Consider the following 14,564-nt stretch of genomic DNA (forward strand, 5'->3'; position numbering starts at 1 on the left):
CTTAATAGTGGTGAGCATACCTTGCACACTGCTATTCCACATTATGAGAGGGACCCACTGTAATTGCTACACTGTTCCATTTGAACTTGATATGGAGATCAATGATTGAGCAAAGGTAGGCATAATGGTCATGATATTGGGAGTAGCTTTGGTGCGAATATAGACATGATAACATACCCTTCCCATGATGTTGAAACAAAATTAAGTTTCATATGACACCCAAATTGCTGGAACCTCGAGGGCGTTGTTGTAGCTGAGCCTCTGGAGAGAGAATATTACCACCGGATAGGACACGGTAGTTCTGCTAGAATACGGCACTGAGAACTGCGATCAAGCGGCATGGAACCAAGCTTTCTGTCACTGCTGTACCTGGCCACACTATATTGATGGGGATATGCGCTCTGCCTTGGCGTATACAGCCCAAAGAAAGTTATAGTCAACGGGCTGGGAGAACCCTGTTCAAGGCGTAGTGATAATTTCTTCCTATGAATGTTCCTCGTGGAGATTTACACAACTGAAGGAGTTGTGAAGTGCATTTCTGACATGCATTAAAAAAAACCTGATTGCTCTGCAAAGCCCTTGGGTTCTAGAGCTTAAATGTTTCCTGATTCTCAAGAAGTATAGAGTTGATGCTCGGATATCTGTAGCACCGTCAAGGCCCGGTCATCAAACGTCGTAGGTAGACAATATGCGGGCTCCTACGAACTTTAGAATGACATATTGGTAAGCTTTAAATTTCGATATGGTATACTCCGCTCAGTCGGCGTAAATATAACAGACGATAATGTGATACTGGGGCAGGAAACCCAGAGATTGGTGATACCTCAGACTGCAGATGGTGTCAAAGAAAAATTGCAACAGTGGAGCAAGAATTAATATAATGAGCACGGAGCTGTTCAGTTGCTGGGAGACTCCACGCTTCAGCTGGGTTGGTGCATAATGTGAATCGGGTCAAATATGCCATTCGGACAGCCACGTTCAAGATGATGATACCCTCGCTAAGCCCGATGAAGGTGGAATCTGAACGTGAGTCTGTGGGCGCATTGTAGAGATTTGGATCCAGCCATCTCGATTTTTGAGATCGGGTGGAGATGATACGTACCTGGTCCACTGGAAGGTGGAAACCCTAGCCTAATAGAAAGAGAAAAAGAAAACAAAAGAAAAAAAAAAGACGAGGACTCTGCATATAGTTTGATGATTGCATTCAACCTCGTGTCGTTGTCAGTCGTGGCTTCTCTCATTACTTCAAGGAGTAAATGGCCAGGTGGATGACCAAAAATAAATCCAGACGAGCAAATGGAACATCCTAGGATGTGCCTCGGCCTCAGGTGTCAAGGAGCCAAATCTCCATTGATAATGGATTGATATGAGCTAGACCTCTTATGGGCTAGCGAAGATTGGCATCTCTTGCTCGTGCATTTTCCAGTTCGCCGAGGATTTCAATACAGTCAACAGATGACACTGGACACTGCTTCATTCAAACAAGTGACTAACACTCAATCTGTGTTATGGCATCAGCTTTGGACTCGCCCACACCCTTCAAAACTGGCTTTCATTCATTCACAGCTGCACGACTGTGCCAGTCTGCCAGGAACATGCTTGAAACCTTTCGCTGTGGCCCAACACCGAAGTTTTCCGACAGCGCTTTCTCGATCCTAGTTCCTTGGCTTCGCACTGGCCATTCGACGTCTAGACTAAAAGGATGAAGCCTTGTTTGTGTCAACTGTCTGATGAAGCAAACTAGCAACCCGCTAAATTTGCTCATACAGATTCGACTTAGCATATCGCGCTTCGAGTCATTCGGTCTCCACTACGTCTGCTATTATTTGACAAGTTCCTGAGAAGGTCCTATTGGCATCCTTGAGCCATGGAACCATGGAATAGATGTTTTCCATGCGTGGAACCAAAGACCATCAGCCGATCTGGCTCATGATAAGATTCAAATGAAGTCAACGAACAAAGAAAGGTGGTATCCAGTCAGGCATACTTCATTTTGAACAGAGGTCTCAAATTGCGCGCAGAGTCCCTCTGTGCACACAGTCACAAACTTGAGACAATGAATAAAGGGCATGCAACCTAGTCATGGCGCAGCTGAAATTTGATTGTAGCGGGTCTGCAAAGGAGTCTCGAAGTTACAATTTTGGGCCAAAACTTCCGACCCGAGGCAGTCTTCTGAGACCTTGGTCTTCCAGGTCCTGGCCTTCCACAAGTGAATTGATTGTTTAATATGAACCCGGCCAATGGAATGAACCCAGGTACCTATTTTCTGGTCGTTGGCCAGGCCTGGAGTCAGCACTAACTCGCTAAGTGCCGAAGTCTGTTCCCCATCGTTCCCTCGTTAGCCAACTACGATCCGATCTGTTGATCCAGTTCTAACAACATTCCTGGTCCTCGAGAATCACCAGCTGACTAGCTACGATTTGCTTCGGTTCGGTGTTACCGATATCTACGGAGGACCAAATAATGCCTGTCCTTAATATTGGGGGCCTCTCGTGCTACTGATCCGGCCAAACGCACCGGTGCTTTCTTGGAGTTTGACAACTTCCAATAAACTAGTAACAAATAGATTGGGCTGACTCTTTTCATAAGAGCGCCCCTTGTCATGAAGTGCCCCATATAGATACTTGGCCGTCTCAATTTTCTGAAGCTGCAGCAATCGCGGTTTAGAACCAGCACGTTTGAAGCATGCTGATCTCGCATGTCATATAATTGACTCCCAGCACTCTAAGCGCCCCGTATAGACGACCTGGTCGTCACTGTCAACTTTATTCATTCTTTGCCTGCTCCCTCAGTCGCTCCTTGTTCTTCCTTCTAGCCGTTCCTTGAGCATCTTTACGGGCTGAGATGCGCTGAAAACTCCCCATCAATCCATGAAGTCGCCTTCATTCTAAGTCAATCCTTAATCTTGCTCGACTTTTAAAATGTCGGCTTCAGATGATCACCGGGACGGGCTGCCCGTTGCCGTATCTTACCTGGCAGGTTATATCTTTCTCTCCTACGTTGTCAGCACGATGGGGTGTGCGACTACCCTCGAACTTCTTCACCGACGGACGTCGAAGGCCGGCTTGTATAACTGGTATGACTACTATTCGAAGCACCGTTTCATCTAGTTGCCTAACATTATAGGTACCTTCTTTTCACATCCTCCGTAACCATGGGCGGCATCGGCATCTGGTGCATGCACTTCATTGGCAATAGAGCAATCGTCCTCGGTGATGGAGCAGCCCAAATCCAGATTGTGTATAGCGTGACTTTCACAGGAGTTTCGTTCATCCTTCCCGTTGTCGTCCTGCTTGCAGCTTTCTACGCGATAGGAACCAGTGAAAAGGCTGGCTACCTTCGTATCGTTATGGGAGGTGTCCTAACGGGCAGCTCGGTGTGTGCAATGCACTACATTGGCCAGCTTGGCATCGCCAATTACCGATGCAGCTACAAGGTCGCGCATATTGTCGGAGCCGCAATCATTGCCATCTTTGCCAGCACTGTTGGCCTGGGAATCTTCTTTCGGTGGAGGGCTACATGGACTAACAGTTGGTGGAGACGGGGGATATGTGGCTGTCTACTTGCCATCGCTGTCTCTGGTATGCACTGGACTGCTGCACTTGGTACATCTTACAAAGGACACAATCAATCCATCAAGCAAGGTGGCCAACTTTCACGAAGCCAAACTGTCATAATATGTGCGGTCCTGGTACGTTGTCTCCACTCATCAACGGCGACAGGCAAACTAATGAGGTAATGCGATAAGGCATGTGTTTCCTGCTCAGTTCTATCAGCATGTGCCATCGCGGCTGGCGGAGACCGCAGACGATCGAGAACAAAGGCCCGCCAAGTAGTCTTGAGCTGTGTTTTCTTCGACCCAGCCGGTAGAGTCATGGTGACTCCGCATGCAGGTCTTCCGAGTAGGAAAATCGTGGATAGGTATCGCGGAAAGGTACGTTGTCGGCGGATAAGGACCCCAACACAAGACTTTACTGAACCGACAGACGGTACTAATCGCCTTGCTACTTGGTAGACTTTCAACGACGACGACCTTACAAGAACGCATTCGGCCTTCCTCTGGGCATTCCGTGCAAGTCGAAACTGGAAACTCGTGACGGATGTCGTTCCCTTTATGAGAAGTCGAATCGAGTCCGAGAAAGCTGCGATACAGCAGTACACCTCGCAAGATGGAGCGACCGACGAGGACACAGAGATGCAAGGCGATTTTGACGGGTCCTTCAAACAACACTTCTGTGTAACCGCTCAGGACCTGGCCGAGGAACTGCGACAGCCTCTCCCCGACATGGGTGTGCTGTATGATGACATCCTGACCACTACGACACCAGTCTCGCGCTTTTCTCGAGCAATGGGTTACTCTCGACTCAGTGCCAATAAGGGTCAGATGATGTTCACTGTCCGGCAATTGAGTAAGCACGAAGCTGCCCGCCTAGCAGCATCAGGGCTTCGATTTACAGCAATTGAGAACGTTATCCCTGTGCTATCTCGCCGTATCCATATACCGTCCATGACATTGGCCGCTCATCTTAGGGATATGCGAGACTATGCCACCTCCGGTCGGAATTTCGAGCCAGGAGTCCATCTGGTCTCTTTTGTTATGCGCCCCACTATTCATGACAACTTCGAAGTACTCACTGCCAAAGGCATCAGCAATCCGTTACCGTCTTCCTCCCTGCCAATCAAACGTCTCCAAATTGCTCATCTGGAATTATTGTCACACATGGAAGGATGGACCGTGTCAACGTGCCTGAACTGGCTGAAGTCGGAGACAGCGCGTGCCTACAAGGATGCTGACGCCTTTCGCCAACAGCTGATCCTAGCGATGAAGGACCTTTCGTCCGTCATGCCACCTGATATCAACTCAGCATCTAGGTTCTCGGCACGCCCTCTTATTGCTCCGTGTCGCCCTTCAAGGCATTCTGACGGAAACAATTGTATCATTCTTCCATTCTGTGTTGTCAGCACGTTGGACACCCAAATCTCCAACCCAGACTTCACCTTCACGCCTCTGCGTCTCTTCAGAGTGCAGCAGCAAGTGAATGACGGTTTCACAGGAGGCGATGGATTCGCAAAGGAGCTGAGTCAAGAGCTCTATTATTCCAACGCACGCTCCAGTTCAACCACCGACTCCGAAATCGCACCCTCTGTTCGTGCTCTTCGTCGCTTCTGGCCGAAGCGCAAACAGCCCAGCGATAAGATGAGCGCAACGTCCCAGGAGACTCTTGCGGAGCATTCACCCTTCGGAGAAATCACCGTCCGCAAGGAAGTGAAAGTGGACATCGCGAAACTCGCAGAATTGTCAACCCAGCCCACCCTGGGCCGGCATGCCTCACAGACTACCGTAGTGGCTGGCGACTCGGCCTCGGGCACTTATGTGGATGATCTCTACAATCTTTGCTATTCCCCTAAGATTCGGCTAAGACCAGATACATTCCAACAAACCTCGACAGTTGGCTGAGATACAGGGTCCAGTCAGCCGCAATCCAACCTTCAACTCCAAATTTTTGGGAAGGTCAAATGAGTCAGGAATCCTGGGTCAAGTTGAGAACAAGCCTGCCCTTGATCTGACGCGCAAACGGACACCTACACCACGACCAGCGGGTTGTCACACCGCCACCCAACGCGAAATCGCATAGTTGACGCTCCTCGCGAGGTACGGACCCGTCCACTACAAGTGCGTGAGCCATGAATCTCGAGCATGGCTCAGATGACGAACATTCCGAGGGTATACCTTAGTTGTCATGAGGGGTCATTTTATTCTATTGCACATATGTGTCGAGTCAAGCACATATGTAGATATTTCTGGTGCAATCCCGCCAGAATGATGGATGACGAGCGCCTTCACTTTTCCATTGTTCTGTACATAGTGATACCTTAGAAGGCAACCGGTACAAGCCTGCATGTACATTATAGGGATTATGTTTAGTTCTTAATGAAATCAATATATGAGAAGAACCTTTAGTGCTTATGTGGAGCTTTGATATGCCAAAAAGGTATGTGATCAGTCTTGTTACACACGTCAAAAATCTCTACAAGCTTCCGGTTGCTTAATCATGCGTATGGCAAAGCTGCTGCTGAACCCAGATTACCCGTCGAGCGTGTACCATTAACACAAGCCGAACCGACGGCGGTTTCCTTAAAAGAGAAGCAAATGGAACATAGAGCCATCTGAAGGAGGAGTGCACCAGGCACCCTCAAATGCTTGATTCTAATATGTTGATGAACGGACAAGATTCGCTCAAGCCAAACCAAGCCAGTTTATTATGTCAACACCCGATGCAGAGAAAAGTGGAAAGAAATAGAGAAACGCCTTGCCATGGGGGTATCGTGTATTGATGCAGTAAAACCCGCAGCGAAATCGAAAGCCACCAGAGTTGACAACGATGATAACCAGATCATCGAAAAAAGCCACTCAAATAACGTGAATAACCGCCCAGCGCTAAGTAGCAAGCGTGAACCTTATGCTCAAAAGCAACCTGAAATGATCCAACCTGCTCCCAATGCAAATGAGTAAAAGGCGATAGAAAGCCAGTAATGTGGAATATGTCGTAACTTCGTGTGTGGGTGTCGGGGCGATGTGCCCCTCAGTAACCGTGATCTTCGGGAATCACGAGTTTCATATCGTAGTAGAGGCCATGCGCCGCCTGGTACGGGGCCATGGTACTTGTTCATTTGTGGATGAGTGCAGATGAAGGATATCCTGTACGGCAAGTGCCACTTATTGCAGACTGTCATGTCGAACAGCCGGAAGAGGTAATTGTCACCTTATCCAAACAGATGAAGTACTCAATGTAGTGGAAAGAGACAGCTCAGACAGCACTTCATGACTGCATGAGCTGCATGAGCTGCCTTGTTTCTTAAGTGCTAATGCGATTGCGGAGTCTCCGCCTTCGAGGGGAAGGGCGCGGATCCTCATCCACGGTCTCATCAGCGGAGCGCTTCATGCTAGCAGGTGAAGGAGACAAGGCTCGCGAGGAGGACCGACTGCGTAATTTCATGGTCAATTTGTTAGCCGGTGCCCCAAGTCGGACTTTCTTGCGGCGGACAGCCGGGCGAGGGTCTTCATCTTCGCTTTCATCAGCGGAGCGCTTCGATCCAAGGGTAGGGCGAGAATCCTCATTCGCAGCCTCATCAGCGGAGCGCTTTGTGCTGACAAGAGAAGGAGACAAGGCCCGCGAGGAAGACCGACTGCGTAACTTCATGGTCAATTTGTTCTCTGGTGCCCCAACTTGGACTTTCTTGCGGCGAAAAGCCGGGCGGGGGTCTTCATCCTCACTTTCATCAGCGGAGCGCTTTGCTCCAGCGTAGGAAGGTGGCGAGATGTTCGAAGTTCGATTAGCTGATTTCAAATCTTTTGGGATAAGTGGCAGTCCGGTATGAGGGCCGTCCACATGCCGCACTGAAGAGTAGTGGTTAAAGTCCTGCAGAGCGGGAAGATTAGTCGAATATTCGCAAAGTAGATCGACGATTGGCGACCAATACAATCAGTTGACTTACGTGAAAAGCGACATGGAGAATTGCCCTTTCCTCGCTGCGCGGAGCATAAACATCTCGAAATGTCTGAATGCCTTTCGTGCTGTAGACGCGAACGTCGACTTTGAATGACTGGCAAAATGCTTGAATGTCTTCGGAGCCACCCCATGTGCCATTCTTTCGACAACCCTCCAATTTCGACTCGAAGCTGCGTTCGATGTCCTCAGACGAGGGAGGTGCCGGGCTTGCGGACGAAGACGAGGACGAAGAATATCTGGACGAAGAAGAATATCTGGATGCAGCTGCTCGTCTAGGAGCTCTGCGCTCTCCACCGGCGGCGACTATGAAGTTTATAAAATAATCTCTGTGAGCAGCAATATGATCTGCAAGCTGAAGACGAATCTGGTCGGCATGGTCTGGGCTCCCGTACATTTGGTCGGACAGGGCGTAGTACAGACAGTTGCCTGGGAACGGAAACTGTTAGTGTGTAACGATAGTAGAATGCCAGTAAACCTCAGAATGAACACAAGTAAGAGAAATTAAAGGTCTGGGGACTCAATGTAGGGAGAAATTACCATCACCCTTGGTAGGGAAAGCATAGAGTCCTAGCTCATTGAGACACGGAATTTCGAGGCTTTGTGTTACTGCCTCTTTGCTTCGAATCTTTGCTGCCGACCGACTCGGTACTAATTCATCGCAATCGGACTCCGCTGATATTGATTCTTCTGTGGACTTTCCCCCCGGATCCTGTTCCTTTGGAGCTGGATTGTTTGATTCCACTGGTTTTGGAGACGAGTATTTGGAGGGAAACTTGGATTGTTTACGCTGCAAGTTGCTTGTAGTCTGTCTGACCAAGGACTGACCCTGAGAAGGGCCCGGCAGATGGTGTAGAGGAGACATTGGTGCAATTACTTGCGCCATAGCTGATTTGATGCTGTAGATCAACGTACGGGAGCGGCAGGGAGAGAAGGATAAAGGTGGCAGGAGAAGACTTGAGAAGAAGGGGGGGAGGAGAGAAAGAAGGGAGGAGAAAAGGAGAGAGAAAGATGAAATGTCTATATCATCTAGAATACGGACGCAAGTGAATAGACAACAACAACCCATTTGTGGGTTGAGAAAACAAAGGAAAATAGTGAAGCAATAGGTACAGAGCGAAGATAGCCCTGGTATACAACACACGCGCGGCGAGACTTTTTGGCCGGACTTGCGGAGGAAAACGTAACAAAAGTGGCAGAAGTGGAACAAAATCCCTGGCCGAGGTCGAGGCGGTGAGCCTCTGGACGCCTGATTATTGGTGGCTGACACGTAAAATCTCCTCAATGACGAAATGTGTTGTATTCGCGAATACAATGAATTTCACTGCTTTGATTGTTTGACTCACTGATCCCAGTTAAGTGCTTATTTAACCTATGGACGTAAGACTAGGCAGCTAACAACTCCATCAATTAATGCGTATCCTCAAAAGTTGTATAATATGAGCAATCAATGAGGAATGGAGGCTGTGAAATGATTGGTATGGAGGTTGAAACAACACAAAAGATCGAAAACTTTTAAATTATAAAAGCAGTGATTGGACAAGTAACCTATACAAGCACAAGCGCCCGGACCTCCGCGGCCAAGGTAGGTAAGGTACAATACCCGCCCATACGCAACCGAAACCAATGCGAAATGCTTCGGTTACGAGCCAAGAATACATAAATTACTCCGGGAGGCGACAATCTTATCTAATCGACTCTCCCATTGTCTGATACGAAGGTAGTGCCGAGACCCCGCTTGGAGAGGAGTATATCTTTGACTCATGGACCCATTCTTCCTGAAATCCTTAGATTCTATTGTTATATTCTTCTTCTGCTGCTTTACTGTTGCTTATATCACTGACTCCCTCGAGTAAGAAGATACAATGGCTACAAATACCATTGTGATTCTGGGGTATGCCAGTTCGGCGGCCATCCATCATTCCAGGTAACCTGGAATTAGTGGAGATCTCATGCTGACAACAAGTGAACAGAGCTGGAGTGTCAGGGCTTACTACTGCATATCTCCTTTCTCAGAATGCGTCCAACAGCATCACCGTAGTTGCCAAACATATGCCTGGAGACTACGATATCGAATATTGTTCTCCATGGGCTGGAGCCAACTATCTCCCGTAGGTGTCTCTTTTTCGGCTCAAATTGAAGTCCCTTCGCTGATTGATCGCTTGAAAGTGTGGGAAAATCCGGGAGTCCTCATGAGAGGTGGGAACGAGAGACATGGCCGGCTTTGAAGGAGCTGACGGAGAAACACCCAGAGGCCGGGATCCATTTTCTAGGTACATCTCCAGCGCTTAACGAAGTAATACGTCCCAACTGACCATTCTAGACACGATTGTATACAACCGAGTCAAAGACCAAGGATCACCAACTGGCCAATGGTTCTCCGAGCTAGTGCAACCTAATCCGTGGTACAAAGACGTTGTTCCGGGCGTGAGTTTTTGTCTATCAGGAAGGCCCTTGGGCTGATGACGTGCTCGGCTGACGATTTTCAATCAGTTCAAAAGCATTCCAGTCGACCAGCTAGCCCCTGGCATTGATAACGCGCAGAAATTCACCTCAGTCTGTATCAACACCGCCGTCTACCTCCCCTGGCTTGTTGGGCAATGCCGAAAAAACGGGGTGGTATTCAAAAGAGCCGTCTTCAAGCACGTTACGGAGGCTGCAAGCGCCCACCACTCCGGCAAGAAGGCCGACGTGGTGGTGAATTGCACCGGTCTCGCGTCTAAGAAGCTGGGCGGAGTATGTGACGAGAAGCTGTATCCGGCTCGCGGGCAGATTGTCGTCGTCCGCAACGATCCTGGAGCCATGTTTTCCATATCCGGGTGCGATGATGGTGAAGATGAGGTGGTCTACATAATGACTCGAGCCGCTGGCGGTGGAACTGTCATCGGCGGCTCATATCAGAAGAACCAGTGGGATCCATTGCCCGACCCTAACCTAGCGGTTCGGATTATGAAGCGTGCAATTGCTCTGTGCCCGCAGCTCGTTAAAGAGGGTCAGGGCATTGAAGGATTGGACATTATCCGGCACGGGGTCGGATTGCGGCCTCTCAGAGAAGGCGGAACTCGTATTGAAGCGGAGAAGATCGACGGGGTAGCAGTCGTTCATAACTATGGCCATGGAGGATTTGGATATCAAGCTTCGTACGGTTGCGCCGCGGAGGCAGTCAAGTTGGTTGATGCCGCCTTGCAGCGCAAGAGTAAAGCGAAGTTGTGATACGGACAACTTCGGCAGCAACAATGCATATAACTTAAGCACATAACTACAAAGAGTGACTACTGAAATGTTTATTTTGTAGTTGAAGAGAAAAGTATATCTCATCCAATGTGCTGCGACAGATCAAAAGAGGAGAGTCCAGTCATCATCATGTCGACGTCATCACTATCGGGGGAATCATCCCCGGACTTTCCATTGTCAAATTAAAACGCTTACCGAGTGCAACTTTCAATTTCGCTGCCCTTTGAACAGCTTGTTGGCCTAGCCAGGATATACTCGCATTTGAAGAGGAAATCGCAGCAGGATGAAGTACAAATCTCCCGCCGTAGAAGACTACTCCGAAACCGACGGCAGCCCAGTCCCAGCCGCCGAGAAGCGCAAGCGAGACCACAAAGTACACGAGACATCGGATCGCGACGACTCAGAGCAACCCCCGAACAAAGTATCCAAGTCAACCAGTGGAAACCCCAGTTCTAAAGAGGAGAACAAAGCGGACCATAACACCGGCGAAGCGGGGGACACGAAAAAAGGCGCAAAGCAAAATCAAAACGAAGAAGGCGGCTTGGAGGGTGCTGAAGGACAATCTGAAGATGAGGAGCATGCTAAACTCTCGGAATCACCGAAAGTGCACAAGATTATCGAGGAGTTTGGCCGCCAGCCACTCGAGGGTACTTCCCTTGCGAAGGAGCCGCTCACTGCGTCTCCGGAGACGGTACTTGCGATGGTGATTGACGCAATGTTGAAGTCGCGGCCGATTTCGCATGATCTTTCGCAGCGTGCGGTGAATAAGCTGATTGACGAAGGATATCATGATATCCGAAAGCTGGGGGAGAGTAGTTGGGAGGAAAGGACGTTGGTGCTAAAGGATGGGGGTTATAATCGGTATCGAGAGCAAGGTGCTACAAACCTAGGCGATTTGGCGGACTTTGTCAATGGGCAGTACGGTACGCATCCCCTTCCTTCAGATCAGACTGGTTCTTCCAGTACGCTGACCATGGTCTAGACGGTGACCTTAATAATCTTCTAAAAAAAGCTGGAAACGACTGCAAAAAGACCAGAGATCTGATCAAGGAGATCAAAGGATTGGGTGACCTGGGTGTCGATCTCTTTCTAAACAACGCACAAAGCGTTTGGCCACCCATGGCCCCCTTCTTGGATGCGCGCAGTCTCAAGACGGCGGAGGAGCTTGGTATCGGTACAGATCTCGAGGCAATCTATGAAAGCCTGAATCGAGACTCAATGAGGATGAGCAGACTGGCAAATGGATTGTCCCATGTGCGGTTGGATAAGAAGCAACGAGAGTTGAAGGGAGTTTGATTCCGCATATGAGGAGCTCAGGCCACATTCAGCGCAGTTAAGCAATTGATACCCTGGGACCCAAACATGTGTTTCAGCCTTCAGTTCATCCGGGACTGCAACGTCAAAATGAATGAAATTGGGTCAATTTCCAGCTCAAGATTTCAAGGAAAGCCGCGCCGCGGGAGAGGTTGATCATCCATTATTCTCGCAAGCGGAGTGGTTCTAACTTTGACCTTGATAACACGAGAACTTCTTGTTTGATTCTCCAGGGGAGGGCGATGTCTCTTGTACTCAAAAAGATGCCACGACCGGTGTTGAGGAAGCAAAAAACAAAGATGAGGAGTGGGCGGTCGCCGTGATAGATATCGAAAACCATGTTCTCTGCAGTATTGAACTGCTGCCTTTCCTCACTATCAATACCAGTAACGGCTTCTATTCTGCTCGGTACGGAGTCACTATAAGCCTGGATCTGCAATATGAAGATACCCTATCTGATAATTTACTTGTCTGGCCATTTGGCTGATGCAGAACCGAATTGTAAAGCCTTTTGGAAGCTTGGATAGTTGATGTTAAGCCACTCGTAGATAGTTTTCGTATGGTGGAGTCCACAGTCTGTCACGTGAATTGTCTTGGCCACTGTCAGTGGCTGGCAGCTACGGGTGAGTCAGCCACCGTCAAAGGCTTGGCGGACCCGCTGGTTGCGACTACTGACGGGAACCAAGAAGCTCCAAATCCCCGTCAGTTGCTCGTCTCCTTGTCTTCCCAACCTCTCCTCCTTTTGACCCTCTCCGTCCGAACCTTTTGACGAGTCTTACTCGACCACCGCATTGAGAACTCCGAGATACGTTACGCGATCGACTATTTTCCCACCTTAGGCAACTGCATTTTGACGGCGCAGGCTACGACATTTCCATCAGTTTCACCGCTCAGCCAGACTGGTGATTTCAGCAAGCAGACGAAGCTTTCAACGCTGCCATTCCCTTGAGCGCACATCGCTACAGCATCGTGCTTCGACCTCGCGATTTTACGGTTCCATACATTATATCTCCTCTAAACGCCAAGTGCTTGCGCTCGACCACCGACGGACATAATTCGTGCAAACATCGTTCGAAATGGACTTCTCTAACATCTTGTACGTCGCTGTACCCTGCTAATCTCGAAGCAATATGACGAGCCCAATTTTGAAACTGTAACTGACTCCCTCCAGCCGGATTGTCAACATCGCCATTGGCGTGATTATGATCCTTGGTGGTATTGCTCAATTCTTCCCTGCATCGCTAGGTTCCGTAATTGTTGGTGCCTACGTGATCATCTTCGGTCTCGGTAAGTTCCCAGACAATCTGATTTGACTACCAGACTAGAGTATGTGATTGCTGACACAGTGGTCTCTTAGTCGTCGGCGGCCTGGAATTGATGCCCACTGTTCCAGATTATGTCTATCGCTATGCGTCTTTCCTCTTCTCGTTCCTGGGACGGGGTGTCTGTAAGTTCCTGAGATTTCTTGGCTTGGCATTTCTTTTTGGTAGCGTTCTTACAAGTATTCTCAGTCTACGTCTTCGTTGGATCGATCCTGCTGCACGGCCACGTGCTGCGGTACATTGCCGGTTCTATCGTTGGGTTCGTCGGTCTGGGATATATTGTCCTGGACTTCATTCCTTCCATCGAACCTCCATCCAACATGCGTGAGGCCGACCAGGGCTGGGGTGCGGAACAGGTCTAAGCTTTGCGGAACCTGGAACACATGATCTCCCGGATACTACACGATTGCTGTTATCCCGGGTCCTCTAGAAACCGTACTTTGAGCTGCAAGGCTGAAAACTTTGCGGCATTCCAAGAACGGTGTCTCTATAATGCGCTTGACGATGATCGATGAGTGTGATGATACATATTCGCCTTGCGATTCAAGTGACGTAATCGAACCAGTATACCCATCTCACCTTGAGTGGAAGCGCTGGTCTGAAACAGCCTTGATGTTGTCACCTTTGGAGCTCTTTTTCCTTTTAAATTGTCCTTTGCGGACAAAAACTTTTTCTTGTGAACCCTGTATTACATATGTAGATAATATATGGTTGAATATCAGTTGTCGTGTGGAAAAGCTACACTAGCACACGCCGTGGCTAACAAGACTGGTTAGACGATAATCGAAGCAAGAGGTGCCTGTCAAACACCACCTCAAGATCTTCCACCAACACAAAACAATGCGGAAGCTTGCAAAAGGGCATATTCCAAGGCTTCCCAGATATTATAGTGGCGCCATTAATCTCAACAGAACCTCTTGCAGCCTAGCTTGGCTCGCAGACTTTCAGCATGTTCTAAGACTCATTACAAAAGGCAGATAGGGAAATGTTTTATGATTGCTATACACAGAACATGTGATGCATGATGGTATTCCACTACTGTCGATTTTCACGACGAACCCTGAATTCTTAGACTATGAATGCCGAGACCATATATTAGGTTAGGTAAGAATAATCCCAGACGGTGGAGCTGATGCGATAGATTAGAAACTCAGCGAAGAGATAGAAAGACATCTATAGCCAATCA

General features: G+C 48.8%; 5 protein-coding genes across 5 annotated transcripts; 4 read left to right on the plus strand and 1 right to left on the minus strand.

The window, feature by feature from the left end:
• Positions 1-2,921: 2,921 nt before the first annotated feature.
• Aud_005756 (MHYT domain-containing protein) lies at positions 2,922-5,458 on the plus strand (the record flags this gene model as incomplete). Its single annotated transcript, XM_043290674.1, has 4 exons — positions 2,922-3,076; positions 3,127-3,691; positions 3,749-3,934; positions 4,016-5,458. The coding sequence occupies 4 exons, from the start codon at positions 2,922-2,924 to the stop codon at positions 5,456-5,458; spliced, it is 2,349 nt and encodes a 782-aa protein (XP_043146609.1).
• A 1,399-nt stretch (positions 5,459-6,857) lies between these two features.
• Positions 6,858-8,394, minus strand: Aud_005757 (OTU domain-containing protein; the record flags this gene model as incomplete). Its single annotated transcript, XM_043290675.1, has 3 exons — positions 6,858-7,421; positions 7,498-7,937; positions 8,049-8,394. The coding sequence occupies 3 exons, from the start codon at positions 8,392-8,394 to the stop codon at positions 6,858-6,860; spliced, it is 1,350 nt and encodes a 449-aa protein (XP_043146610.1).
• Positions 8,395-9,373: 979 nt separating this feature from the next.
• On the plus strand, positions 9,374-10,721 carry Aud_005758 (FAD-dependent oxidoreductase; the record flags this gene model as incomplete). The annotated part of the gene is made up of 5 exons (XM_043290676.1): positions 9,374-9,435; positions 9,482-9,619; positions 9,678-9,781; positions 9,832-9,935; positions 10,002-10,721. 5 exons carry the CDS (start codon positions 9,374-9,376, stop codon positions 10,719-10,721), a joined length of 1,128 nt encoding a protein of 375 aa, XP_043146611.1.
• Positions 10,722-11,025: 304 nt separating this feature from the next.
• Aud_005759 (uncharacterized protein) lies at positions 11,026-12,038 on the plus strand (the record flags this gene model as incomplete). Its single annotated transcript, XM_043290677.1, has 2 exons — positions 11,026-11,665; positions 11,725-12,038. 2 exons carry the CDS (start codon positions 11,026-11,028, stop codon positions 12,036-12,038), a joined length of 954 nt encoding a protein of 317 aa, XP_043146612.1.
• A 1,094-nt stretch (positions 12,039-13,132) lies between these two features.
• Positions 13,133-13,740, plus strand: Aud_005760 (TVP15 family protein; the record flags this gene model as incomplete). Its single annotated transcript, XM_043290678.1, has 4 exons — positions 13,133-13,152; positions 13,228-13,343; positions 13,414-13,503; positions 13,568-13,740. 4 exons carry the CDS (start codon positions 13,133-13,135, stop codon positions 13,738-13,740), a joined length of 399 nt encoding a protein of 132 aa, XP_043146613.1.
• Between the last annotated feature and the right edge of the window lie 824 nt (positions 13,741-14,564).

This window comes from Aspergillus udagawae, assembly GCF_001078395.1.
Source record: "Aspergillus udagawae IFM 46973 DNA, scaffold_4, whole genome shotgun sequence".
In the NCBI taxonomy this organism is placed as follows: domain Eukaryota; kingdom Fungi; phylum Ascomycota; class Eurotiomycetes; order Eurotiales; family Aspergillaceae; genus Aspergillus; species Aspergillus udagawae.